The 26,274-nt window shown below is 45.9% G+C and overlaps 1 protein-coding gene, 1 non-coding gene and 1 pseudogene across 2 annotated transcripts in view; 1 reads left to right on the top strand and 2 right to left on the bottom strand.

Moving 5' to 3' along the window:
* Positions 1-26,274, bottom strand: part of CPT1A (carnitine palmitoyltransferase 1A) — a 104,844-nt gene that overhangs the window by 73,525 nt on the left and 5,045 nt on the right. Inside the window, 1 exon segment of the mRNA NM_001286860.1 lies at positions 19,663-19,816. Coding sequence (NP_001273789.1) covers positions 19,663-19,803 — 141 coding nt within the window. The 5' untranslated portion in view covers positions 19,804-19,816.
* On the top strand, positions 8,329-16,005 carry LOC119864255 (annotated as a pseudogene).
* Positions 14,416-14,474, bottom strand: MIR1837-2 (microRNA mir-1837-2). Its single transcript, NR_049528.1, has one exon. It is a non-coding gene; the product is annotated as a microRNA mir-1837-2 (primary transcript).

The following is a 26,274-nucleotide window of genomic DNA, read 5'->3' as shown; positions in this document are numbered from 1 at the left end:
ATTCTCTAAAGGTAACTCCAGTAGCCCTGGGGTCACCCATGGGAATGATCATAGCATCACAATCACAAATTGTGGAAACTCCGGATTTGACCTCAAGGCCAGTATCTCAAGTCAAAGAACCTCTGGAGTTGACCCCTGGGTCATGGATTCAGGTGCTGGACTCTGTGGGGATGACTCCACAACCATATCATCAACGCACAAAACTATGGCATTAACCCCAGGCCTATCTCATCAAGTCATAGAGTCTTCAAGGATGACTCCGTGGGATCAAATCTTAGAACCTTCAGAGAGGAGTCCAAGGCAAAGCCACCAAACTATAGAGACTAGAGGGTTGGCCTCTGACCCCACAGTCACAAATCTAACTGAGTTGACACAGTCACCTCATCAAATAATGGAATCTTTAGGTACAGTCCCGAGGTCACTGGGTCAAAGTACAGCATCTGAGGGAATGAATCAAGAGCCACTGAATCAAGTCACAGATTCTGCAGTATTGACCACTACATCACTACTGCCAGATGTAGACTATTTGGGGGTGAAGCCAATGCCACAGCTTAAGGTTGTGGATTCCATGAAGTTATCCCCAGGATTACAAAATGTAAAACCTATAGACGGAACCTCAGGTTCAATCCCACAAATGGCAAAATATGGACAGTTGATCCCAACTGTGAACTCCATAGAATCGGCCCCAGAACTTCAACTGCAGGTTGTAAAATCTGATGGGTTGGCACCCATTCCACTGCTGGAAAGTGGGAATTCTGTGCAGTTAGCCCCAACGTCTCAGCTTCAAGGTCTGCAATCTATTCGTTTAACTCTAGGAACACAAGAGCAAAGTGGAAAATCTGCTGAGTTAGCCCCAGCACCACAGTTACAGAATAGGAAATCAATGGAGTTGACCTCCAGTCCACAGTTGCAAGGTCTGGAATATGTTCATTTGGCCGTGCCACCAGAGTTTCCAGATATAAAAGCTGTGGATCAACTGATCCTAAGACCACTACAGGAAGACATGAAATCCATGGAGTTGGCCCCAGAGCCACGGTTACCTGATGAAAGACCAGAGGAGATAGCTCCAGCACTCTTACTTAAAGATGTGAAAATTCCTCGAATGGTAGAATGCAGAAGGTTGATTCCTAAAACACAGGTGGAAGGTATGAAATACGAGGAGCCGATTTTCAGGGGCACGCATTCGAGCAGTGAAATCTGCAGAGCTCAACCCTCAAGCCAAATCATGAAGCCATAGATCCCGAAGGATTGACTCCATGGCATCAAGCTTAGAATCTCAGGAATGATCACAGAGCCCGGCATACCAAGGAGCAGAAGCAGAGTGACCCTCTGACACTTGTCACCCAGAGGAAAGAATCTATGGAGTTGAACAATCATCTTTAGGAAGTACTCCACGGCCATTGCAGCCAGACTTTAGAATCTATGCAGATGAACTCAATGCCATTCCAAGGTGCTCTTGAGACAATGCTCCAAGGCGTAAAAGCCTTGGAGACTCGGATGTCTCAACGCACAATACAAGAATCTCCAGAGTTGGTTTACCAGGATCAGAGATTCAAGATCTGACCCCAGAAGTGATGAACCCAGAGTCTCAAGGTATGAAGTCTGTTCATCTGACTCTAGGACCCATATTCCGATTTTATGAACTATAAGGAGTTGGCCTCAGAACCACAATTTCAAAGTGTGAAATCTGTGCCATTGACCCAGGACCACGGCCCCAACATACAAAACCTGAGATGTTGACTCTAGGGCCACTAATGCATGATAATAAATTTGTGGATTTAACTGTACCACTGGAAGCATCTGGGAGGTTAATTCCTGAAACACACTTACATGTTGAATCAAGGAAAGTTACCATGGAACCAACACTTAGAAAGCAATGAAATCTCTGGGTTCAACTTCTAGCTCAAGGCATCAGGACACAGCCTCTGCAGCTTTAGCTTCTGAGATCTGGCCACAAGAGGAGGAATCTGTGAAGTTAATCCCACAGCAAGTCACGGAAAATCTGCTGGGATGATGCCAAGGCCACATTTTCAAAAGTTTTCAGAGATGACCTTGGGACCAGGCCATCAAGGCACAGAAACTGCGCGGCTGACTTTCTGAGGCTTTGCTCCAAATGGCATTAACACAAAAACCAACAGGTCAAGTTATGGAATCTACAGGAATGACTCTAAAGCCCCATTGTCAAGTTACCGAGCCTTCGGAGATGCCCGTAAGGTCAGAACATGAAAATACAGAAAATTTTGGGTTGGCATTGCCTTTTCCAGTTGAAATATCCAGGAGACAATGCCAGTACCACCATATTTAGTACAAGGATCTCCGGAATTGACTTTAGGACCAGGCATGCAATATGAGAAATCAGAGCCACTACTGCAAAATTTGAAATCTGTGATGTCAACCCCTGGAACATCCCCATTAATGGAAGGATCTAAACAATTTATCCACAGGAGCAAAACGACATGTTCTGGAGTTGACCGCAGAGCCACAGCTCCAGGGAGTAAAGTCTATGCAGCTGAAGCCAGAGCCACAATTACACGATGTGAATATGTTAATGTAATTCAAAGCTAGCTACTACTGGAGTTGGGATCTGAGAAGCTGGTACAAGAACCAGTACTACAAAGTATACTATCAGAAGACTGACTAAGGGGGCACAGCTTCAAGGTGTGAAATTGACCCAGGGCCGCATTTACAAAGTGTCAGATTTTCAAAGTTATCCCAGGGCCACTTCTTCAAGGAGAAAAACCTGTAGATTTAATCTCAGGATCCCCACATCACAGTGTGAAATCTGATGAACTGACCCCAGGTTCACCAATGCAAGAGATTGAAATCCTTAGATTTTAACCCCAGGGCCAAACCATCAAGCGTTATGTCTGTACAATTGACTCCAGAATCACAACTCAGAGTATGAAATTTGTGAAACAAAACTCAAGACCACGCTTGCAAGATGTCAGATTTTCAGATTTGACCTCAGAACCAAAGCATCAAGGTTTCAAACGTGTGCAGTGTTGTACCAGGAACACAGCTTCAAGATATACAGTCCGTAGGATTTGAAACAGACTCATCTTTGCAATCAAACCAAGGGCTCTTGAATGAGAATATGAAATCTCTTCTGTCTATGAAGGATTACAGTTTCACAGCATGGAATCTAGGAAATTGACCAAAAGAACTACAGTATCAAGGTGTGAAGTCTCAGGAACGGAATCTAGGACCAAGGCAGCAAGAGGTGAAATTTTCTGAATTGACGTATGGGCCAAAGCTTCAAGGTGTCAAATTTGGGGAGCAAACCCCAGGATCAGTGTTTGAAGGTGTGAATTCTGTGGAGATGACCCCAGAATTAGGGCTTCAATATTCTAAATTAGCAAAGACGTCTTCGGGGCTTCAAGATCGAAAACAGGTGGGCTTAGCTCAGGGCCATGGCCTACAAGATATCAAATTTTGTGATCTGACATCAAGAAGTCAACCTTCCAGTGTGAAATCTTCAGAGTTAAACTCAGGGCCACAGCTACAGCATGTGAAATTTTTTGAGTTGACCCCAAAGCCAAAGATGAAAGGAATAAGATCTATGGGGTTGTCCCCAGGACCTCAAAAGCAAGTGGTCAAGCCTGAGGTATTAGTACCAGAGACATTGTTTCAAGGCATAAAACATTTCGTGGTGGGCCAAATGTCTAACTTGGAAGGTAACGGTTCTTATAAATTCGTCTCACAACCACAGAAACCAGATGCAAAATCTATGGAGTTGACTCCTGAGTCACAGTTGCCAAGAGTAAACTATTCTGAGTCGACTAGAAGACCACATTTACAAGCTATAAAATCTTCTGAAATGATCCAAGGGCCACACGTGGGAGGTGTGAAACCAATGGAGCTGACACCAGGCTCAAAACGTCAAGGTTTAAAATCTGAGTTGTTGATCTCAGAGCTGAAAGATGTGAAATCTGTGGCCACAGCTACAGGACAGTGTCTAAAAGGTATGAAATCTATGTTGTTAACCCCCAGTCCACAGCTGGAAGGTGAGAAATCTATGGAGACAACCACAGTGCAAGGGATAGAACATGTCAAATCTGTGAAAGACACCAAAGATACTAAGCTTCAAGTTGCAACACCTGACTTGGCTCTGCATGCAAGAATTCAAGAATTCAAAGGAGTGGAGATGGTCCCGAGAACACAACCGCAAGATGTGAAAACCGTGGAACTGAAATTTGGGCTAAAGATGCAAGGTGAGAAACCTGTGCCTTTTGCACCAGGACCATTGCTCCAAAAGTCTGAACCGCAAGATGTGAAACCTGAGGAATTGACTTTAGAGCCACAAACGCAAGATAGGAAGGTTGTCGACAGTACCCCATGTGGAAAGCATCAAAGCTTAAAATCTGTAGAGGAAACTCCAGATTCAGAGCTGCAACATGTGAAATCTGTGAAATTGACCCCACGGGTAAAGAAGCAGGAAGTAAAATCTGGGAATGTGACCAGACGAGCAAAGTTTCAAGGAGTAAACTCTGTAGACTTAGCCCCAAGCCAACAGTTTCAAGGGATGGCACTCATGAATCTCACTTCTGGGCCAGAACAGGATGGCAAGATATCTGTAATCTCATCAAAGCAGCAATGGAAGAATTCAGAGCAACTGAAGAGAAGGCTTAAGGCAGAAGATGGGATGTCTCTGGAGTTAATTCCAGAACTAAAATTTAAAGGCAGAAAATTAGAAGACCTCAATTTTGAGTTAGGATTTGAAGATATAAAATCACTTGATTGGACTCCTGAATCAAATATTCAAGGTTTAAAACCTAAGGAATTCAACCTTGAACCACAGTTGCAAAGCCTAAAATCTCCTAAGTTGACCCCAGGGCCCCAGTTGCACCAAGTAAAACCCTCAGAGTCAGCTTCAGAGCCACAGCTTTGTGTAAAAACTCTTGAGTTACAACAAGAGCCGCTGCTTGAAAGTATGAGATGTATTCAGTGGATACCGGGACCTAAGTTCCAAGCCGTGAAATCTGTAGACTTAAATCTTGGGTCACATTCTCCAGGTGTTAAATCTGCAGGGTTGAAATCTTCGACACAGTTAAGAGATGTAAAGTCATCTGAATTGACTCTAGGGCCAAAACCTCAAAGTGCAACATATACAGAGTTCAACCTTGGGCCACAGCTGCAGAATGTGAAAACCCCCTGAGGTGCTACCAGGACCACAGCTGGCAAAAGGGAAGGCTTTGGCATCCACCTCAGAGCCACAGCTTCAAGATGTAAAAACTACTGAGTTCAAAAAAGAGCCACAGCTTGAAACTGTGAGACGTATTCAGTGGATACCAGGACCTGATTTCCAAGCCGTGAAATCTGTAGACTTAAATCTCGGGTCACATTCTCCAGGTGTAAATCTGCAGGGTTGAAATCCTCGATACAGTTAAGAGATGTGAAGTCATCTGAATTGACTCCAGGGCCAAAACCTCAAAGTGCAACATATACAGAGTTCAACTTTGGGCCACAGCTGCAGAATGTGAAAACCCCTGAGGTGCTACCAGGACCACAGCTGCAAAAGGGAAGGCTTTGGCATCCACCTCGGAGCCACAGCTTCAAGATGTAAAAACTATTGGGTTCAAAAGAGAGCCACAGCTTGAAACTGTGAGACGTATTCAGTGGATTACCAGGACCTGATTTCCAAGCTGTGAAATCTGTAGAGTTAAATCTTGGGTTACAATCTCAAGGTGTCAAGTCTGCAGAGTTGAAAGCTTTGAAACAGTTAAGAGATAGAAGGTCATCTGCGTTGACTCCAAGGCCAAAGCTCCAAGATATACAATCTTCGTCATCACTCCAGGAACATCAGCCTCAAGGTTTCGATTTGAAACCTTGTCTACAGGTTAGAAGTGTGAAATCATGTGACCTGACTTCAAAGTCAAAGTTTTGTGATATAAAATCTATGACATTCAAATCTAGGCTTTGCTTGCATGATAGGAAATCTACTAAATTGACTGCAGGACCAAAGCTTCAAGAAGTGAAATCCTTACAGTCATCCCCAAGAGCACAGCTTCAAGGTGGGAGGTCTCTAGTGCTTGCGGAAGGCCACAGCTTCCTGACACAAAATCTGGGGTATTAAGCCAAGTGTCACAATTACAAAGTGGTACAACTATAGAGCTGAACTCCCCACGACACTTGAAAAGGATGAAGTCATCTGAGTTGACTCTTCGGACAAAGCTTCAAGGTGTGAAATCTGAGAATTTCAACTCTGGGTCACAGTGGCAAGATCTAAAATCTTCTAAGTTATCACCTGAGATAAAGTCCCAAGATATGACATTTATTGAGTTAAATCCAAGTTCCCAGATGGAAGGCATAACCTTTTCTAAACCGACTGCAGGGACAAAGATTCAAGGTGCCAAATTTACAGATTTGTTTGGGTCATCGTTACAAGGTGTGAATGCTGCTGAGGGGACCTCACAGTCAAAGCTTCAAAGTGTAAAACATAAAGAAAGCGACCCCAGTCCCCAGACGCAAGTTGTGAAATCCTCGGACCTGAACCTTGGATCAGAGCTTCCAAATATGAAACTGGCGTCCAGCCCTGAGCCACAGTTTCAAGGAGAGAAATGTTCTAAGTTAATCTCAGAAACAGAGTGTCAAGATGTGGAATCTGTGAAGTTCAACCTGGGCCACAGTTGAGGGGTATGAAATCTTCCGAACTGATATCAGGGACAAAGCTTCAAAAGGTGCAATCAGTGGATTTCAAGTCAGCCCCACGTTACAAGATATGAAACCTTCTAGGTTGATCATGGGTATAAAGCTTCAAGACATTAAATCTACGAATTCAAGTCTGGACCACACTTGCAGGATGTGAAGTCTTCTCAAGTGATCCCAAGGGAAAAGCTTCAAGGTATGAAATCTGTAGAACTGAAACCTAATCCAAAGTTACAAGGTGAGAAATCTTCTGATTTGACCCTGGGGAGGAAGTTTCCAGCTGTGAAATCAGGCCCACAGTTACAAGATGTGAAATGCTCTGAGTTGATCATGGGTATAAAGCTTCAAGATACAAAATCTACGGGGTTCAGTTCTAGATCACACTTTCAAGGTATGAAGTCTTCTAAAGTGATCCCAGGGTCAAAGCTTCAAGAAGTGAAATCCTCTGAGTTCAACCATGGTCCAAAGCTACAAGGTGGGAAATCTAATTTAACCCAGAAGAGGAAGTTTCAAGGTATGAAAACCGGTGGAGTTCAACCCTGGACCACAGAGACAAGGTGAGAAATCTGATTGGATACCTGAGTGCAGGCTTCGAGATTTGAAATCAGTTGAGTTAAAACCTGTTCCACAGTTACAGGTGTAACCTCTTCTGAGTTGGCACCAGAAACAAAGCTTCAAAGTGGAGAATCTGTGGAGTTCCTTGCCAGACCCATGAAGCAAGATATGAAATCTCTTGAATGGACTCTAGGTGCAAAGGTCAAAGATGTGAAATCTTTGGGGTTTGGGTCAGCCCCACAGTTACAAAACAGGAAACTGCATATGTTGACACCAGGGGCACACCTTCAAGGTGTGAAATCTATGAAATTCAACCCCGGGGCAAAGTTGCAAGGTGCAAAATCTCCTGAGTCCATAAACCTTCGAATAATGAAAACGACAGAAGTCAAACATGACCCAGAATTTCAGGTTGCAAACCCCTCTGAGTTAGCCTTGAAATCAAAGACTTGCAGTGTGATATCTTCTGAGTTCAAGCTGGGAAACAGTGGCAAGAAGAGAAATCTTGTAAGTTGAAACCATGGCCAGAGCTTCAAAGTATGAAATTTATGGTATACAATCCTGGACCACATCTGCAACATATAAAATCTTCAGAATTATGCAAAGAGACAAAGCTTCACGATGTGAAAGCTATGGAATTCAATCCCGAGCAGCAGTTGCAAGATGTGAAATCTCCCGAGTTATGCAAGGGAACAGGTATGCTTCAAGGTATGCAGTCTTTTGAGCTCAATCCTGGGCCACAGCTACAAGAGATAAAATCTGAGTTGTGCACAGATGTGAAGCTTCCATATGAGCAATTTCTGGAATTCAAGCATGAGCCTAAATTACAAGGTGGGAAATCCTCTGAATTGAATCCAGGGCCACAGCTTCAGTGTACAAATCTTGTGGCATTCAGCACTGGGCCACAATTGAAAGGTGTAAAATCTGAGTTGAATCCTCAGCCGGGGCTTCAAGGTATAAAATCTCAGGTGTTCTGCCTTGGGCCACATGTGCAAGGTGTGAATTCTTCTGCATTTATTTCAAACCCAAAACTGCAGTGCGTAAATTCTTTTGGATGCAACCCTGAGCCACCTTTGCAAGGTATAAACCCTTCTGAATTAACTTTAGTTTCAAACTTCAAGGTATGAAGTCTTCTGAAGTGAGTTCAGGGACAGAGATTGCAAGTGAGACATCTATGGTGTTCAACCCTGACCGGCATTTGCAAGATATGAAATCTGAATTGATTCCAGGGTCGAAGTTTCTAGGTGTTGCACCTATGGAATGCAACCCTGGGCCACAGATGAAGTGTGTAAATTCTTCTGAGTTGAATGCAGAGCCAAAATTACAATGTGTAAATTCTATGGGGTGCAAACGTGGGCCACTTTTGGAAGGCGTACAGTCTTTTGGGTTGACTTCAGGGAGAAAATGTCAACAAGGTATGGGATCTGAGGTGAATCCAGGGACTAAGAAGCAAAGTGAGACATCTGTGGTGTTCAACTTGGAATCACATTTGCAATGTTTGAAATCTGAATTGATTCCAGGGTCAAAGTTTCTAGGTGTAGCACCTATGGAATGCAACCCTGGGCCACAGGTGAAGTGTGTAAATTCTTCTGAGTTGAATCCAGAGTCAAAATTACCATGTGTAAATTCTACGGGGTGCATACTTGGGCCGCCTTTGCAAGGTATACAATCTTTTGAGTTGACTTCAGGGATTAAATGTCAAGGTATGGGACCTTTTGATTTGAATCTGGGAACGGAAGTTCTAGGTGTAAAATCTGTTATGTTCAACCCTATGCAACATTTACAAAATGTGAAATGTGAATTGACTCCAGGGACACAGTTTCAAGGTATAACATCACGGGAGTTCAACTGGGGCCCACAGCTGCAAAGCATGAATTCTTCTGATTTGAAACCAGGGTTAGAACTTCAATGCATAAATTCCATAAAGTTTAATCCAGGGCCACAGATGCACGGCACAAAGCCCTCTGAAACTAACCCTACATCAGAATATCAAGGTACAAAATCTATTCTGTTCAACGCTGGAGCATATTGGCAAGGTGTAAAATCTTCTGAGTTAATTCCAGGGACAAAGTTTCCAGAAATCCAGTTTTTGGAGAATCACTGTGGGTCACAGCCACAAGTTGTACAGTCGGTGTTCACTTTAGGCTCTCCGTTAAATGGTATGAAATCTGTGTTATTTTTACCAGAGCCACTGCTTAACGATGTAAAGTCGGTGGAGATGAACAAAGAGCCACTGCTTTGTGGTGCAAATTCTGTGAAACTGATTTCAGGCTCCGAGCTGCAAGACTTGAAATGTGAGACGTTTGCACTAGAGCCATGTTTTAAAAAAATGAAATATGTGGAGTTAAATCCAGGGCCACATCCTCAAGGTATGAATTCTGAGGAGTTGCCCTCACACCTTAGACGACATAGTGTGAGATCTGTGGTGTTTGCACCAAAGCTGTGTTTTCAAGATGTGAAATCTCTGGAGTTGAAACCAGGACCGCAACCTCAAAATGTGAATTCTAAGGATTTGAATTCTTGCCTCCGGCAGAAATCTGTGGTGTTTGAATCAGAGCCACGTTCTCAAGATGTGAAATCTTTGAAATCAAACCTATTGCCACATTGTCAAAGTGCTAATTCTTTAGGGTTGTCAACATGCCTCAAGTCACCACATGCTAACTCTGAGACCTTTGCACCAGAGCCATGTTTTCAAGATATGAACTCGGTAGAATTGACACCAGGGTTCCAACAGCAAGGTACGAATTGTCGAGAGCTGACTTCAGGATGGCAAGGTATGAAATCGGTGGTGTTGGCACCAGAGGCAACTAAAAAGTTTGCACCAGGACCATTGTTGACTAGCGTTAAATTTTCAGATTGGTCTCCGGAATCACAGCAACGAGATGAGAAATCTTTGGAGTTTACTCCAGATCCAAAGTTGCAAAGTATAAAACATGTGAAATTGTCCTCAGCCTCTCTACAGCAAGATACAAAATCTGTAGAGTTAGCACCGGGGGCACTGCTTCAAGGAACAAAAGCTGAGATGCTAAATCGGAAAAGAAGCTATCAAATCACAGACTCTGAGATAATCCCTAGGCCAGGGCATCAGTTTGTAGAATGTGCAGAGATGATCCCGACACCAAAGCATCAAGTCCCTAAATCTATGAATTTGATTTCAATACCAGTTTATCACATCACAGAAAGGTTGGCACATCAAGGCAACGAAACCACAGAAAAATCTGTGGAGTTGACCCCAAAGCCAACAAGTAAAGCCATGGATTCTTCAAGAGTGCCTCTAAGGCTAGATCTTCAAGTACCAGAATCTGTTGATCGGACTCCAGTGCTAAGGAATCAAGGTTCTAAATCCTCGAAATTAACCCTAAAGAAAAGCTACCAAATCCCAGAAACTCTAGAGTTGCTCTCTGAGTCACGGCCTCAACTTAGAGATTTGAGAGAGTTACATACAAGGCCACTGCAGCAAGCTGTAGGATTTGAAGAGATTACACCAGAGCCCAGGCATCACACTACAGAAACTGTGGGATTGACCTCCAAGGCAAGGCAAAAAGGGAAGGAATTCCTCGGAGTGACCCCAAAGCCAGTAAGCGAAACCACTGGATATTCAGAGAGATGTCCTAGGCCCTATCCTCAAGCACTAGAATTTGTGGAGGTGATCTCTGAGAAAAGACTGCAAAGAGGAGAATCTGACGCACTGATTACAAAGCCATTGCATCATGTTCCAGAATCTCCAGAAATGACATCAGGGCTAGGATATCAAGTTCCTGAATCTGTGGGTTTAACCTCTAGGCAATGGCTTCAAAGGAGACAATCTTTAGAGTTGCTCCAAAAGCAAACAGGTCAAGCTGTAGGACACACAGAGTCTGTAGAGCTCACATCTGAGACATGGCAGCCAGAGAATGGATCAGTGGGGCTACCACAGTCAGAGAATCAAAGTATAAAATATTCACAGAGAGCTCCAGGAGTACGGGCTCAAATTACAGAAGTTATGAGGATTAGTCCAAAGCCACTAGATCAAGTCCCAGGATCCACAAAGACACAGCTTCAAGCTGCGCTCTCAATAGGAATAACCCCGGGAGCCCCCCAAAAAGTTACTGAGTATGTGAAAGTGACTCCTGGGCCACCACTTCAGGTTGTGAAGTCTGTAGCATTAACCCCAGGGCCAGCCTTTCAAATGATAGACTATGTTCAGCTGACCCCAAAACTGCAAGATGTGAGACCCTCTGAGTTTACCTCAGAGCTGTGGTTGCAAAGTGTAAAATCTAAAGAATTAACCACAGAGCCAACACACCAAATTTTGGACATAATGAAGTCGACAGGCTTTCAGATTGTAAAGACTGTGTTAATCCCATGGCCACCACTTCAAATTGTAAAATCTGAGGAGTTAGCACCAGGGCCAATTGCTCAGGTTGTAGAACCAATAGGAGTAGCATTAGGATCAGCGATAGAAGTAATAGATTGTTTCAATCTTCAAGAAATGGTAGAACCCGTGGAATTAACTCCAAGGCCAAATACCCATGTGAAATCTGCAGAATTACTCTCACAGCCAGCATGTCCCTTTGAGGAGCCTGCAGTGTTCACTCATGAACAAGGGCTTCAGGCTGTGAAAGCAATAGGGATAAAATAAGGCCTCCTCAAATGATGGAATCTGAGGATTTGAATCTACGACAGGTATATCAGAATAGGGAATGTGAGGATTTTACATCAAGAGAGGAGTTACAAATAGAGAACTATCTCTCTAGATTTCTCCATAACTCTTCCAACTCCCTCATCACAAGTTCTGATGAAACAGAATTCGGAAGCCTTTGTGATTTTGAGGTGCCAGAAGTATCAAGGGCCTTGGATATAAGAAACATTGGGACAGATATTTTTCAGCCTGAAGAGTCCTTTATAGACCCTACTATGATACAATCTTCAACTCTTCCCTTTTCCCTTCACAATCAACTCTCTGATAAGATAGCTAACATTGTAGAAACTCCACATTTTGAGAGCTCAGGAGTGGGTGTCCTATCTAAGACGACTGACAAGAAGCAGGTGGAAGAGCTAGGGAACTCACTCCAGGGCCTATCCCAACATCCACCACAAAGCTGGAGATCACCACCTAGGACATTCCACTCAGGCTCAAGAATTCAAAGAGGCCTTACCAGCTCTGTCCTGGGCAGACAACAGAACGTCTGGGAGAGTCACTCCTGGAGACAGCGACTACCTCGAAAATATCTCTCCAATATGCTAATGTTGGGGGATGTCTTGGGAACCACGATGGAAAGGAAGCTTTGTTCTCCAACATCTTTAATGGAAAGAGCCACTAGAGATATCCGTCAATCTATCCAGAATTTATTTGGGGTTCCAGCTGAACTGATGAAGCCTTCCCAGAGTCTGCTAGAGAAAGGTCGAGGTGTTATTCCTCAGCCTTCAGTGGCCAGAAACTACATTCAGAGGCACACTTCATGTCGTGGTCACGAGCAAAGAACAGCCTTAAGAATATGGACACGTAGCTCCATGTCCTCCATAATACAGCAATATTCTGGGACTAGAGTGAGATTAAAGAGAAGTTCAAAGCTCACTGATATATCCCAGGACATCTTTCAGCACATACCATTCAGCACATCAGAGGGCCAGCCTCCTGCCCCAGTACAGCTAGAGTCTTCCTTCAATATAGTTTTCACCAGGAAAGATTCTGTTCCAGTGGAAGAGAGTGAGAACTCTTTGAGTTTTGAGTCCCAACACAGTCTCAAGCCAAGTTATCTTCCCCACCAGGCCAAGACTGACTTCTCAGAACAGTTCCAGTTGCTACAAGATCTGCAGCTAAAAATAGCAGCAAAACTGTTAAGGAGTCAAATACCCCCAAATGTACCTCCACCTCTAACTTCAGGTCTGGTTTTAAAATACCCTATCTGCTTACAGTGTGGCCGATGTGCAGGATTTAATTGCTGTCATAAATTACAGGGCACTTTCGGACCTTACCTTCTTATCTATCCACAGCTCCACCTTGTACGCACTCCTGAGGGCCACGGAGAGATTAGGTTGCAACTTGGCTTTAGGTTGCAAACTGGGAAAAGACCCCAAGTCCCAAAGTACCACAGAAGAGACAGACCCATCACACCACGAAGTCCTATATCACCATCGCTAAGGACAGCGAAAGTCTATACTCGAGCTTCCAAGAGTCCTACTTCTACGATATATTTCCAGTCTGGATCTTCCCAGTCTCCTTCTCCTGTACGAGTCCACATCAGGCGAAGGCAGTATAGAGGCCCTGACCTAGTAGGAAAGACAGAAATTAGAAAGCCGGGGCTCTATGAATTTAGTCAGGTTCACTCTCTACCAGAGAGTGTCTCTGAAAGCAATCAGAATGTAAAATGGGCTAAAAGGAAAACCAAAAAGACCCATAATCCAAAATACCCATACCCAATGAAAAGAATCACCAAGGGAAGCAGAACACAAAACACAAAACTCTACACAAATGGTAGAAGCATAATACAGAGTCCTTCTAGGGAATTACCAGCCCAGGTAAGAAGCAAGAGGACTGGAACATCTCAAACTACCTCTGCGTCTTTAAGAAGACAATCTAAGAAATCCTCCCAACCCAAATTCATTCAACTGCTTTTGCAAGGCCTAAAGCAAGCATTGCAGACAGCACACAGAATTATGACTTCTGCCGGGCAGAAGCCCGTGGACAGGCCACGGCCAGACCATTCGTGGTCAAGCAAAAACCAGCATCTAAAACAAAGAGCCAGAAATGATTACCTATCAAGAGATATCAAAAGAGACAGGATGTCAGTTGTTAAGGTAAAGCCAGTAGACATAACCACTAAGCAGAACATGTTATGGGAAGAAAGAGAGCAATTCAGATCAGCTCAACCACCAGAAAGAGATAGCTCTTTCCAACTCAGACGTACCCAACTGCCTAAGCCCATAGTTTCCCAAGGAAGTGCCGCTTTCAAAACCAGTTCACTTGGACAGCCTATGGGTATTGTTCAAAATGACTCTAGCAGCAAAGGTAAGAAAAAGCTCTACAGAAGTGAAATCTCTAGCCAGGAGTCCAAGAACTCCAAAACAGGAACCGGAGTTCAAGTCGGGGGGAGAAATCTACATGGTTCACCTCACAGAACCTCACACAGCCACCTTAAAGAGAAACTCGCACCCAAGAAGCAAAACCACAGCTTCTTAAGGGAGAGAACCCCATATAATTCCTCTGTAAGGAGCCATCGCAGTCCCTCTGAGAGGAGATGTCGCAGTCCCTCTGAGAGGAGCCATCGAAGTACTTCTCAGAAGAGCCATCACATTCCCTCTGAGAGGAGCCATCACAGTCTGTCTGAAAAAAGCCATCACAGTCTCTCTGAGAGGAGCCATCAAAGTGCCTCTGAGAGGAGTCATCGCAGTCTTCCTCAAAAGAGTCATCACAGTCCCTGTGAGAGGAGCCATCACAGTCTTTCTGAAAAAAGCCATCACAGTCCCTCTGATAGGAGCCTTCGTAGTCTCTCTGGAAGGAGCTATCACGGTGCCTCTGAGAGGAGCCATCGTGGTCCTTCTCAAAAGAGCCATCACAGTGCCTCTGAGAGGAGGCATCACGGTCCTTCTCAAAAGAGTCATCACAGTCCCTCTGAGAGGAGCCTTCGAAGTCCTCAAAAGAGTCATCACAGTCCCTCTGAGAGGAGCCATCACAGTCTTTCTGAAAAAAGCCATCACAGTCCCTCTGATAGGAGCCCTCGTAGTCTCTCTGGAAGGAGCTATCACGGTGCCTCTGAGAGGAGCCATCGTGGTCCTTCTCAAAAGGGCCATCACAGTGCCTCTGAGAGGAGGCATCACGGTCCTTCTCAAAAGAGTCATCACAGTCCCCCTGAGAGGAGCCATCGAAGTCCTCAAAAGAGTCATCACAGTCCCTCTAAGAGGAGCCTTCGGAGTCCTCAAAAGAGTCATCACAGTCCCTCTGAGAGGAGCCATCACAGTTTCTCTGAAAAAAGACATCACAGTCCTTCTGAGAGGAGCCCTCACAGTCCATCTCAGAAGAGCCATCACCGTCCCTCTCAGTGGAGCCATCGCAGTCCTTATCAGAAAGGCCATCACAGTCCCTCTGAGAGGAGCTATCGCAGTCTCTCTGTAAAGAGCCATCGGAGCCCTTCTGAGAGGAGATGTCGCAGTCCCTCTGAGAGGAGATGTCGCAGTCCCTCTGAGAGGAGCCATCGAAGTTTAGGATTAATCTGAGATTTTGTAAGCAATCAAGTACCCTCATTTGACAAGTATTGTAAAACAATCGTTATTGTTGAAATCTTTGAAAAATAAAAGAGACCTAGGGGGAGTGGTTTCTTAACCATGTTGATTAATTCCCAAGATGTTAATCATGCTGATCATATGAAGTATTGTTTTTTTTGGTTGTTGTTATTATTGTTTTTAATGTGCTTATGCTTATTCATGAGAAGGGATATGGGTATATTTGAGTCTTACACTGACAGTGATGAAATTCCTATGGTGACAGTTTACTAAGAGGAGTCAGAGGGGACTTGACTCTTATTGGCCTCCTGATACTAGCAAGTCTTCCAAGTAGAGATTTCTCCCATTGTTTTGGATGGTGGGTTTTGGTCCTAGAGTACTGCTAATTCCTGTTAAAATTTTTTATACTTTTACTGAGGTACCATTGAAGTACAATAGAATGCATCTTTACAGTATACATACTTAAAGCATACAGTATGATCAGCTCTTTTTTTTTACATTTTTAAAATTTAAATCAAATTTTCAATATAGATTATAACATCCAGTGCTCATCCTATCAAGTGCCCTCCTCATTGCCCGTCCCCCAGTTACCCTATCCCGCTCCCACCAACCTCCCCTTCCCAAATCCTTGGTTTATTTCCCAGTTAGGAGTCTCATGGTTTGTCTTCCTAATTTTTCTCACTCAATTCCCCTCCCCTTTCCCTTATAATCCTTTTCACTATTTCTTATATTCCATGTATGAGTGAAACCATACTGATTAGCTTTGACATGTGTAAATAACCATAACAGTGTCACTACAGTCACTATCCCTCCCCCAAGATTTTTTGGGTTCCTTTGTCATCCATTCTTTTCCCTACTCCTGTTCCCAGACAGCACTGCCCTTTCTTTCTGTCACCATACAGTGGTTTGCATGTTCTAGGATTTTATATAATGAAATCAGGTAGTATGTCCTATTTTTGCATGATTTTTTTCATTCAAAATAGTGGTTTTGAATGAGAACTAATTTTTATTGCTGAATAGAATTTCATTATACAAATACCATAATTTGTTTAGCCATCTTCCTTGAGACATTTGGGTTCTTTGCCTTCTGGGAGTATTAAAATAAAGCTGTTCCGAACATCCATGTGCACTTCTTTGTGGGAATTTTTTTGTTTAAGATTTTATTTATTTATCACGAGAGACACAGAGAGATGCAGAGAGAGAGGCAGAGACACAAGCAGAGGGAGAAGCAGGCTCCAGGCAGGGAGCCCGATGTGGGTCTTGATCCCGGGTCTCCAGATCACGCCCTGGGCTGAAGGCGGCGCTAAACTGCTGAGCCACCCGGGCTGGCCTTTTTTTTCTTTTTCTCTTGATAAATACCTGAGATGGTATTGTTCTACCAAGATATGCCATCTTAGGTTGATTGGTCATATGTCTGGAGTGTGTTAAACTTTTTAAAAAATTTGCCTGTTTTCCAAATTGGTGGTATAATTTTATATTCCTATCAGCAGTGTATAGGAATAAGTCTTTAATTTTAGCCAATTTTAAGGGTGTATAGTGGTGTTTCATTGTCATTTTAACATTTTCCTGATGAATAATGATATAGAACATCTGTCATGTGCTTATTAGCCATTCATATATCTTCTGGGAAGCACCTGTTCATATCTTTTGCCCAATTAAAGATTTTGTTTTTGGGGTTCCTGGGTGGCTCAGCAGTTGAGCGTCTACCTTTGGCTCAGGGTGTAATCCCTGAGTCCCAGGATCCTGGGATCAAGTCCTGCATTGGGCTTCCTGTTTGGAGCCTGCTTCTCCCTCTGCCTGTGTCTCTGCCTCTCTCTGTGTCTCTCATGAATACATAAATAAAATCTTTAAAAAATAAAGATTTTTTAATGTATTTACTTGATAGAGTATGAGAGAAACAACGGACACAGGTAGGGAGAGGGGTAGAGGGAGAAGCAGACTCTTTGCCGAGCAGGAAGCCTGACTGGGGGCTCGACCCCAGGACCCTGGATCATGACCTGAACTGAAGTCAGAAGATTAACCAACTAAGACACCCAGGCACCCCTCTTTGGCCTATTTTTAAATGTTGAGTTGTCTGTCTTGCTATGGAATTGTAGCATTTTTTTAAAGATTTTATTTATTCATAGAAATGTAGAGAGAGGGGGCGGGGGAGAGAGAGAGAGAGAGGCAGAGACACAAGCAGAGGGAGAAGCAGGCTCCATGCAGGAAGCCCGATGACTGGATCACACCCCGGGCTGCAGGCGGCGCTAAACCGCTGCGCCACCGGGGCTGCCCTCCTTATTCTCTTTATTTTGGTGTTTGTTTCGAAACTACTAAACTAAATTAAAAAAAAAAAAAAAATTCTTGCTAAAGCCTTCTTAATAAGAGATTGATTTGACCAAGACAATGGATTTAAAACTCTCAAAGCTCTTCTGAATTATTTTAGAAGCTACTTGCATCCTTCCATGTTATTCCCATAGATTTCCTATTGTCTAGAGGTCTAAGAGAAAGATTTTTTTTTTAAGGTTTTATATATTTATTCAGGAGAGATACAGAAGGAGAGGCAGGGAGACATAGGCAGAGAGAGAGAAGCAGAATCCCTGAGAGGGAACCCGATGTGGGACTCAACCCGGGATCACTACCTGGGCCGAAGGCAGACATTCAACCACTGAGCCACCCAGGTGCCCCGAGAAAGAAATTTTAAACAAAGTGGGGGTTTCTCCTGGTGTTCTCTGAAGTAAACGTTCTTTTAAGGTGAAGACACATACATGTATTACGTTACATTAAAACCAAGGCAAGAAGGGTCCAGATAAGAGGTCTCCCACTCACCCCAGCCTCCCCCTGCGGCCCCTCCAGCTCCGAGCCACATGGTCCTCTGTAACCATGCAGTCAGGTGCAGCCATGCACTATTGATCCTCTCTCTTCCTATCCACTGGTCTTGCCAGCAGTACTACAAGGTCTTTGAAACCAAAGAACACTTCCACTGGGGTGCAAGGACACATGGCCACAGCTCTGCACCCAAGTCTCTCTTTCCCTGGATTTGGCGGTAAAAGGTGTTGCTCTCGGGAAGGTCAGGTGGCAGAGCGCGCTTACCCCTGTAGGTGGCGCCTGCTCGACCGCGGGAGCTGCCAGGGCCGTGTGCGGGGACCCCCACCCCCACCCGGGGCAGCACCTGCCCAGCCAGGCCGGTTCCCAGGGGGCCTGTCGCCCTTCTGAGTCACTGCTCTCACCTACTCTGGCTCCTTGGCCTTCTCAACAGCGCTAGTCTGAGCTACACCCTCTGAAAAGGAAACTGGAAAATAAATAAACGGTTATGAGTTTTCCTCATTCCCTGCGGCAGGTAACTTGATGAACTGTCATCTCACTTGAATTCTTTCCAAACATGCATCTTATTCCTCCTATGATTTTCAAAATAATGATTAAGTGGAAAACGAGACTTGTGCTTGAATAAAAAAAATAAGCTTGGGTGGCTCGGTTGGGCGTCTGCCTTTGGCTTGGGTCACGGTCCTGGGGTCCTGGGATGGAACCCTGTAGTCAGGCCCCCTGCTCAGCAGGCAGTCTGCTTCTCCCTCTGCCCCTCCCCCTGCTCATGTGCGTGCTCTCTCTCATAAATAAAATATCTTTAAAAAAAGTGAATAAATTTCCAGTCTTTCAGGTAAACAGAATTGAGAACATGTGAAGTCAACTCTATTTGAATTTACATGCATATATTTCAACATCTGACTGTCTTATCAGCGAGGCATCTGTTAGATAAACTCACTGCGATTCGTACAGCTGGAAACGATCCTCCTTCTCCAAGGTGTAAAGAGTTCTGAACTCAGAGACGTGGATTTTAGTCTTTGCTTCCCTGAACAACCGCCTCACCTGCCTACAGGGTGCCAAACCAGCCTGCCTGCCTTACAGAATTTCTTCAAGAATTCAGTGAGCCTGGGACACCTGGGTGACTCAGTGGTTGAACGTCTGTTTTCGGCTCAGGTTGTGATTCCAGGGTCCTGGGATCAAGTCCCGCACTGGACTCCCCACATGGAACCTGCTTCTCCGTATGCCTATGTCTCTGGCTCTCTGTGTGTCTCTCATGAGTAAATAAATACAATCTTTAAAATAAATACATAAATAAAAGTAAAAGAACTCAGTGAGCCAGTACATGTGGAAGTGTTTCATAAGTCCCGATGAAGTACCAACCCCGTGCCCGTCAGCACTGACACACCCATCCTGCACCAGCACCCAGACGCATTCTCAGGTGCTAGCTGAGCACCACATAGATTTAAACAAGGATCCACAAACCTTGAATCTGATGAACTTCTTCTTCCAGGAATGTAGTCCAGACAGATAGATTTGCTTAAGAGCTTCATGGCTCAGCCGCAGGTCGATACCGTCTGGGGTGACAGTGAACTGGAAGGCCACGGCTTGGTGAGCTTCCGCCATCTTCGGCAATCTCCTAGGAGAAGGGGACAGTGTGACACAACCAGCATTTTACCAGGTATTAGCCCCTTACCTGGACCTGGGATGTGTTCTGAATTTAGTCTTTCCCAGCCATCTAACAAACTTCATATTCCATTAATAGACCCAATTCCAGGGGCCACTGGCCCCTCCCCGACCTGTCCAGCACTACCCAGCCCACTGTCCCCTCTGCTCAGAGGCCCGGGGTGGCCGGTGGAGTCCAGGAGTGGAACCTCACCCCCACCCCTACCATCAGGCCTCCAGGCCACACCCAGCTGACCCAGGAAGTTGGCAGCCGTTTAGCCACCTGCCAATCTCACTGCCACCCACCAACCTCCTGGAGTCTGGCACAGAAGAAACCCAGAGAGTCCACAGATGAGTCCCTGATGGCCCTGAACCCCTTGTGTCCAGGCAGGAGCACTGGACTCTGGGGGATGCATGTGGCTGCTGTCTTGAGAGACCGGCTCAGGCGCCACTGAAGACTCCATGAAAAGGAGACACAGAGAATCCTCCGGAGTGGGTGTCTATGGGTGTCTCTGCTCAGGCTAGCTGCCCTGCCTCAACCAATAAAAGTGTGTTTCCTTTCAACGGCTTCAGAGCCAGGTCTATTCCGGCTCCCTTCCTCATGGTTCCTGTCTTCTTCCTTGGGGACTCAGGATGCACCTCACGGCTCCCTCCGGCACAGCCAGCCCCTCTGCTACCTCCTGGAGCCCCGGGACCATGCTCCTTCTTCCTAAGCTCTATACCGGATGCCCCACAATAAAAAGGAAGCTAACAGAAGGGGGAAAAGCTACCAAGAACTATAATGAAAACCCAAAATTGTATGTTTTCTTATCACAATTTCTCCTGTTTTTACCTTCTGAAGCCTACTGAGTGGGAGGAGGACCTACCAATATAAACAGGTGTCATGCTTTCAAAGATGCCCAGTTACAAAAGCCAAACTAGCTTATTAGTCTTCGGCTAATTGGAACAAATGGTTCCATTACAGGCCCAGAGAGGCATGCGGCCTGCATTTATTTGCTCCTTCGGCAAGCGTTTGTTGACTGCCTCCCACATGCCAGCCACGGGGAGGATGCAGACATTGGCAGTAAAGTCCTCCTCCTGCCCCTCTAGAGCTCACATAGGGAGGCCAAAAAGTAGAGAGGGTCCAAGAGGGGACCTCCTAGATGACATGGAAGCCCAGAAGGATCAGCTGGAGGGCAAGCCTTTCAGGCCCAAAGGTAAAACAGGACTCTGGGCAGAGGTCAAGGGCAGGTCAAGGACAGGGTGGCTGGTGTCAAGAGCAGGCAGCTATGGTCAGAGAGGATGACCCACAGGCAGCCAGGGGAGGCAGCTGGGTTTTATGCTAAGGGTGAAGGAAGAGCATCCAGGGGCTTTAAGTTACTGTTTCTGTCTCAAGAAGACCCCTCTGGGGGCGCCTGGGTGGCTCAGTTGAGGAAGCATCCAACTCTTGGTTTTGGCTCAGGTTATGGTATCAGGGTGGCAAGATGAGGCTCTATGTATGGCTCTGCACTCAGTGGGGAGTGTGCTTGAGATTCTCTCTCTCCCTCTCCCTCTCCCTCTGCATCTCCCGTTCATGCTCTCTCACATGCTCTCTCAAATGAGTAAGTCTTTAACAGACAGAAGACCACTCTGGCTGCAGTATGGATGGTGGGCAGGGCAGGGCGTGAGACCAGTAAGAAGTAAGGGCAGTCAGTCTTCCAGGAGACAGTGGCCCAAAGTGGCATGAGTGGGGGTGAGGAGGACAACCCGCTCCAGCCAGACAGGCTTCAGAGGCACCCTGGGGCTTCAGGCTTGATCACTGGCTCAGAAGAGCCACTGCCTGACACAGGAGAGTCTCTGCCTGGGGACGACAAGTCGGGGGTGGGAGCAGAGGAGTGGTGTGTGGACTTAACCACATGTGACGTGGCTAGGGGCAAAGGGAGAGGCTGGGACAGGCACACCTGGGCACACCTGGGAAGAGTCAGCACACAACCTGCTTTCATGATCATGGAGGCAAAGAGCAAGTCGGCAAAACTCAATCCACTGGGAATCACCTTAGCTTAACGCAACCTGCAAAGTGTTCATGGTTATCTACGTGTTATTCAGCAGGCATGGAGCCAAGCTCCCTAGCCTGGCCGATTCTGAAGAAACAGATCCCATGTCTGAAAGCAGCAAGATCTCCAAGCAAAGGGCTCCTGCAGATAATGCAGGATGTTGAAGAGGGCACCTCAACAGCTCTGAATCCTGTTCTCAAAAAGCTATCCAGGTGGCTCAAGGATTCTGCTAGCGCCTCAAGGCCACCTCTTAACCCCTCCCCACAAAGACTGCAGGCTACACATGTGGCAGGAGGCAGGTGTCACAGAGATCACTCTGCAGAGAGTGAAGCATGGCAAACAAACTTACGGACTGGCCACCCTCGGGATGATTTATAAGCTCTTTCCAGGGCTTTATACAGATGTGAGGGATTATTAATGGCAGGAGATGGAACCTAAACATAGCGTCTGCAGTCAATTCTATCTGAAGGTGTGGGTCCAGTGTTTGCTCAGGGGTCTGACCTCTGTCAGGGAGGCAGGCGAGACAGTATCTGCAGAACCAGGTTTGCAGTATCTGCAGACAAAGGTTTGAAGAACTCCCTGTGCAAATCTAGTAAGTGAAAATCCCACCCTCTGTCCTGGCATCCACAGACTCGTGTTTAAAAACATTTACAATCACAGGGGCGCCTGGGTGGCTCCGTCAACGGTTAGGCGTCCGCCTCGCTCTCAGCTCAGGTCTTGATCTCAGGGTCCTGAGTGCAAGCTCCATGCTGGGCACGGAGCCTGCGTTTAAAAAAAAGAAGAAGAAAGAAGGAAGAAGAAAAGGAAGAAGGAAGAAGGAAGAAGGAAGAAGGAAGAAGGAAGAAGAAGAAGAGGAAGAAGAAGAAGAAGAAGGGGCAGCCCAGGTGGCTCAGTGGTTTAGCGCCATCTTCAGCCCAGGGCATGATCCTGGAGACCCGGGATCAAGTCCCACGTTGGGCTCTCTGCATGGAGCCTGCTTCTGCCTCTGCCTGTGTCTCTGCCTCTCTCTGTGTCTCTCATAAATAAATAAATAAAATATTTTTAAAAAAAGAAAAAGAAAAACAATATATGCTTTCAATGCTACCTCCTATCACTGTCGGGGAAATGCCAATCAACACTGAGGCCAAATGCCACTGTACACCCACCAGGATGGCTAGAATCCAAAGGATGGAGGGTAACAAGTGCTGGCAAGGCGGTGGAGAATCCAGAACCCCCATGTGCTGCCGCTGGGGATGCACAACAGTGCAGCTGCTATGGACACCAGTCTGGTGGTTTCTCAAAACATGGTGTTAGTACACAGCCCCGCACTTCCACACCCCGGTGTCCATGCTAGAGAACCAAACACGTGTCCACCCAACATCCTGTACAAGAGGCCACCTCTTGCTGTGCACCTGCCAGACCAGTTTAGGGGTAAACCAGGAAGTGGCCACTTGAGGCACTTGAGATGTGAAGAAATTTACCCAAAGTGCTGAAGATAGAAAGAAAGCCCCCTGGGTCTATGTGGCTTGGCATGCTGTGGGGCTGTGGACCTGCTTATTTTTCCTGGCACTGCAGAAACCACCTCTGGCCGCCTCTGGTGGAGAGTGCCCACCTGGCAGCCCCAGCTGACGTGAGCTTGCATGAACCTCCCGGCCTGGAACACACCTGGGCGCTGCACCCCCAGGCTGAGCATGGGAACCATGTGACGTGCTACTTTAAAAATCATGAAGCCCACTACTGGAGAGAGAGTCTACAAGGTCTGCACCAGAGAACTTAAGCATCTTATGTTAATCTGCTCTCGGAAAGACACCAAGATCCGAGTTGAGAGCAACGACCTATTTATGGCAATTTTTATAAATTCACATCACTGGTCTATTATGCGGCTGTTCCTACAGCTTCCCAAGCCAGACCCCCACTTGGGCCTTGGCCGGGAGAGCCTGCTAACTCCAACTCACAGCTGGGATGCCTTTGCTCTCTCTCCATTCCCATCTTCTGGGTTCACACTTAGCTTCAAACTCCCCTTCTGCAGGCTGCCTTTGACCCCACATTCCCAGAGAACCGAGTTCCACCAGGTTTCAGCTGGTGATTCTCCCCACACAGGCTGGAAGGTGACTTTCATTTGTAAATCTTTCATTTAGGTGGCGTCTGGGTGACTCAGTTGGTTAAGCATCTGCCTTCCGCTCAGGTCACGATATCAGGGTCCTGGGATCGAATCCCTGAGTCAGGCTATGCTCAGCGGGGAGTCAGCCTCTCCATCTCACATGTGCACGCTCCCTCCCTCTCTCTCTGATAAATAAAAACCTTTTTAAAAACTTAAAAAAATCTTTCATTTAATCTCCCAACGGAAGTGAGGAGCGTCTCCAGGACACAAATCCTTGTTCTACTCTGAATCCATTGAGGACGACAGACAGACAGCTCTCTAACACTTAATGCCAAGTGAATGCTGCCGGCGGGGGGTGGGGGCTGACGTAACACATACCTTAGTTTCAGTAAGACTACTTTAATTTTGATAACTGCCCAATGCCACTCACCACATCTTTGGACAAAAAAATTGTTCTGTAGTTCATTTTTCATATGTGCCTGCTTTGTCCTCCTCCTCCATCAACTCTTCCTCACCATAATTTGTTCACACAAGGTCAGCGGCCAGCAATCATAACATCAGCCATCCCTAAGCTAGTCCCCTTACCCTTCAGGAGGAGCTGGCCCAGTGCCACCCCCATCTGCCAGGATTCTGGGGCAGGCAGCTGGCTAAGGAAAGGAGGTAAAAGGTCAGCACAATGCAAAGTGCTTAGCTGGCTTCCAAAACAGCCCGGGGGGGAAATTCAGATATGGAAATCACCTCCGTAATAAACAAACAGTAAAACCTGCCCTGTGATATCCAAAATATGTAATTAGTTGCTGTCAGAGGTCTTTCAACCTAACCTTAAAAACAACAGATAAGGAGAGAGAAAGGTAGGTAGGCAGACAGACAAATGCAGCAGATTCTTTCCTGTGCTTTTAACAATGAAAACACAAAAATATTCCTTCTACCAAACTGTAGCTACTGGACAACATGACCCGCGTCTCACCCGCGTTACCCATCTGATTCCCAGGAGAACCCAGGGAAGGGGCACAGAATTTACCAAGGGGCAGATCAACGTGCAGGTGCCAAGACACCTGCCCAAGGTCACAGCCAGCAGACCCACGTCCAACTCCAAACACCACGTGCCTACCTCCCAAGTTAAGTGGTAGGTACTCCATTAAAAGTTCCACGTAAGATTCCTAAAGCTACACAAATATAAAATTAGGTCATCCTGTTGTAACCGAAACGATGTGATTGCAGTCAGCAATAAAACTACAGTAACTACAAACACGATTGGTGCCAACGCTAAAATTATTCACAGGAACCAGCCTCTCCACTAAATTGCACAATTCACGCGCGCACAGGAGTGGGCTCAGCCTGCTATTAAAATCCAGCAAAGGGCGGCCCATCTCATCTAGCGGGTCAACAGCTGTGTTGGGAATCCTTTGAGGAAAGGTTACCCACAGGAAGCAACGGCTTAGCAGCCACGTGGAACACCAGGCAGGGTCTCCAACAGCACAGGCCGTACTCCTCACCAGGGAGGATGCTCGGGCCTCCAACCCTGGAAAAACTCTCCAGAGGAGACACTGTGGGCAGAGCCTGCAGCACGGTCTTTCACGGGGCACCATTCACGTTTATGGGGTAAGGATGCTGAGTCAAGGCAGATTATAGAGGGAATTCTCAATCATTATAGTTTGTTTTATGGCTCCGGAAAAACCCAACTTCTGCCCACGGAGCTAGCATAAAAATAAAGCAAATTCAAATGTACACCTGCTATCGTGCCCACTCTAGTAAATAATGGCCAATCAGAAAAATACAAAGAAATATGATCCACGCAAGAGAAAAGAATTCGGGAAAGGTCACCGAGAGTCATGTTTTTATGAAGAAAATACAAAATGCCTCACCAGGCCCCAATCATCTGTGCTCCGCTCAAGTATTTTTCTCCAGATGCAGATCCATAAGCACCTGTGTCACCAGCCATGCCGATGGCGGCCCCTCTGCTGGAAGAAGCATGCCTCCACCCAAAAGAGATCCCTGAACCTCTGCTCAGAGCAAGATATCGTTCCCACAAATGTTCCTGACACCAAGGGCAAGGTGGCTTTCCCTCGCACGCTCCTCACTCTGGCACCCAGAGATGCCGCTGACCTTGCCAAGCCCCAGTTCCAGCTCAGGGCCTGGAGAGGATGGTCCTATCCATAAAACATGCCTGAGGCTATGGTATTATTTGCTAAAACTCATGCCTACTTCATACCCTTGAAACTATTTTCACATCTGGCCTCTTACTGGATCCTCCCCACTCATGAGACAAATCAACAGGTGTCAGAGGCACCATTTTACAGATGAGGAACTGGAAATCCAGAAACACATATAAGGCTGATT

Source organism: Canis lupus, chromosome 18 (genome assembly GCF_011100685.1).
Source record: "Canis lupus familiaris isolate Mischka breed German Shepherd chromosome 18, alternate assembly UU_Cfam_GSD_1.0, whole genome shotgun sequence".
Classification (NCBI taxonomy): Eukaryota; Metazoa; Chordata; class Mammalia; order Carnivora; family Canidae; genus Canis; species Canis lupus.
This window is presented reverse-complemented; position numbering and strand designations above follow the sequence as displayed.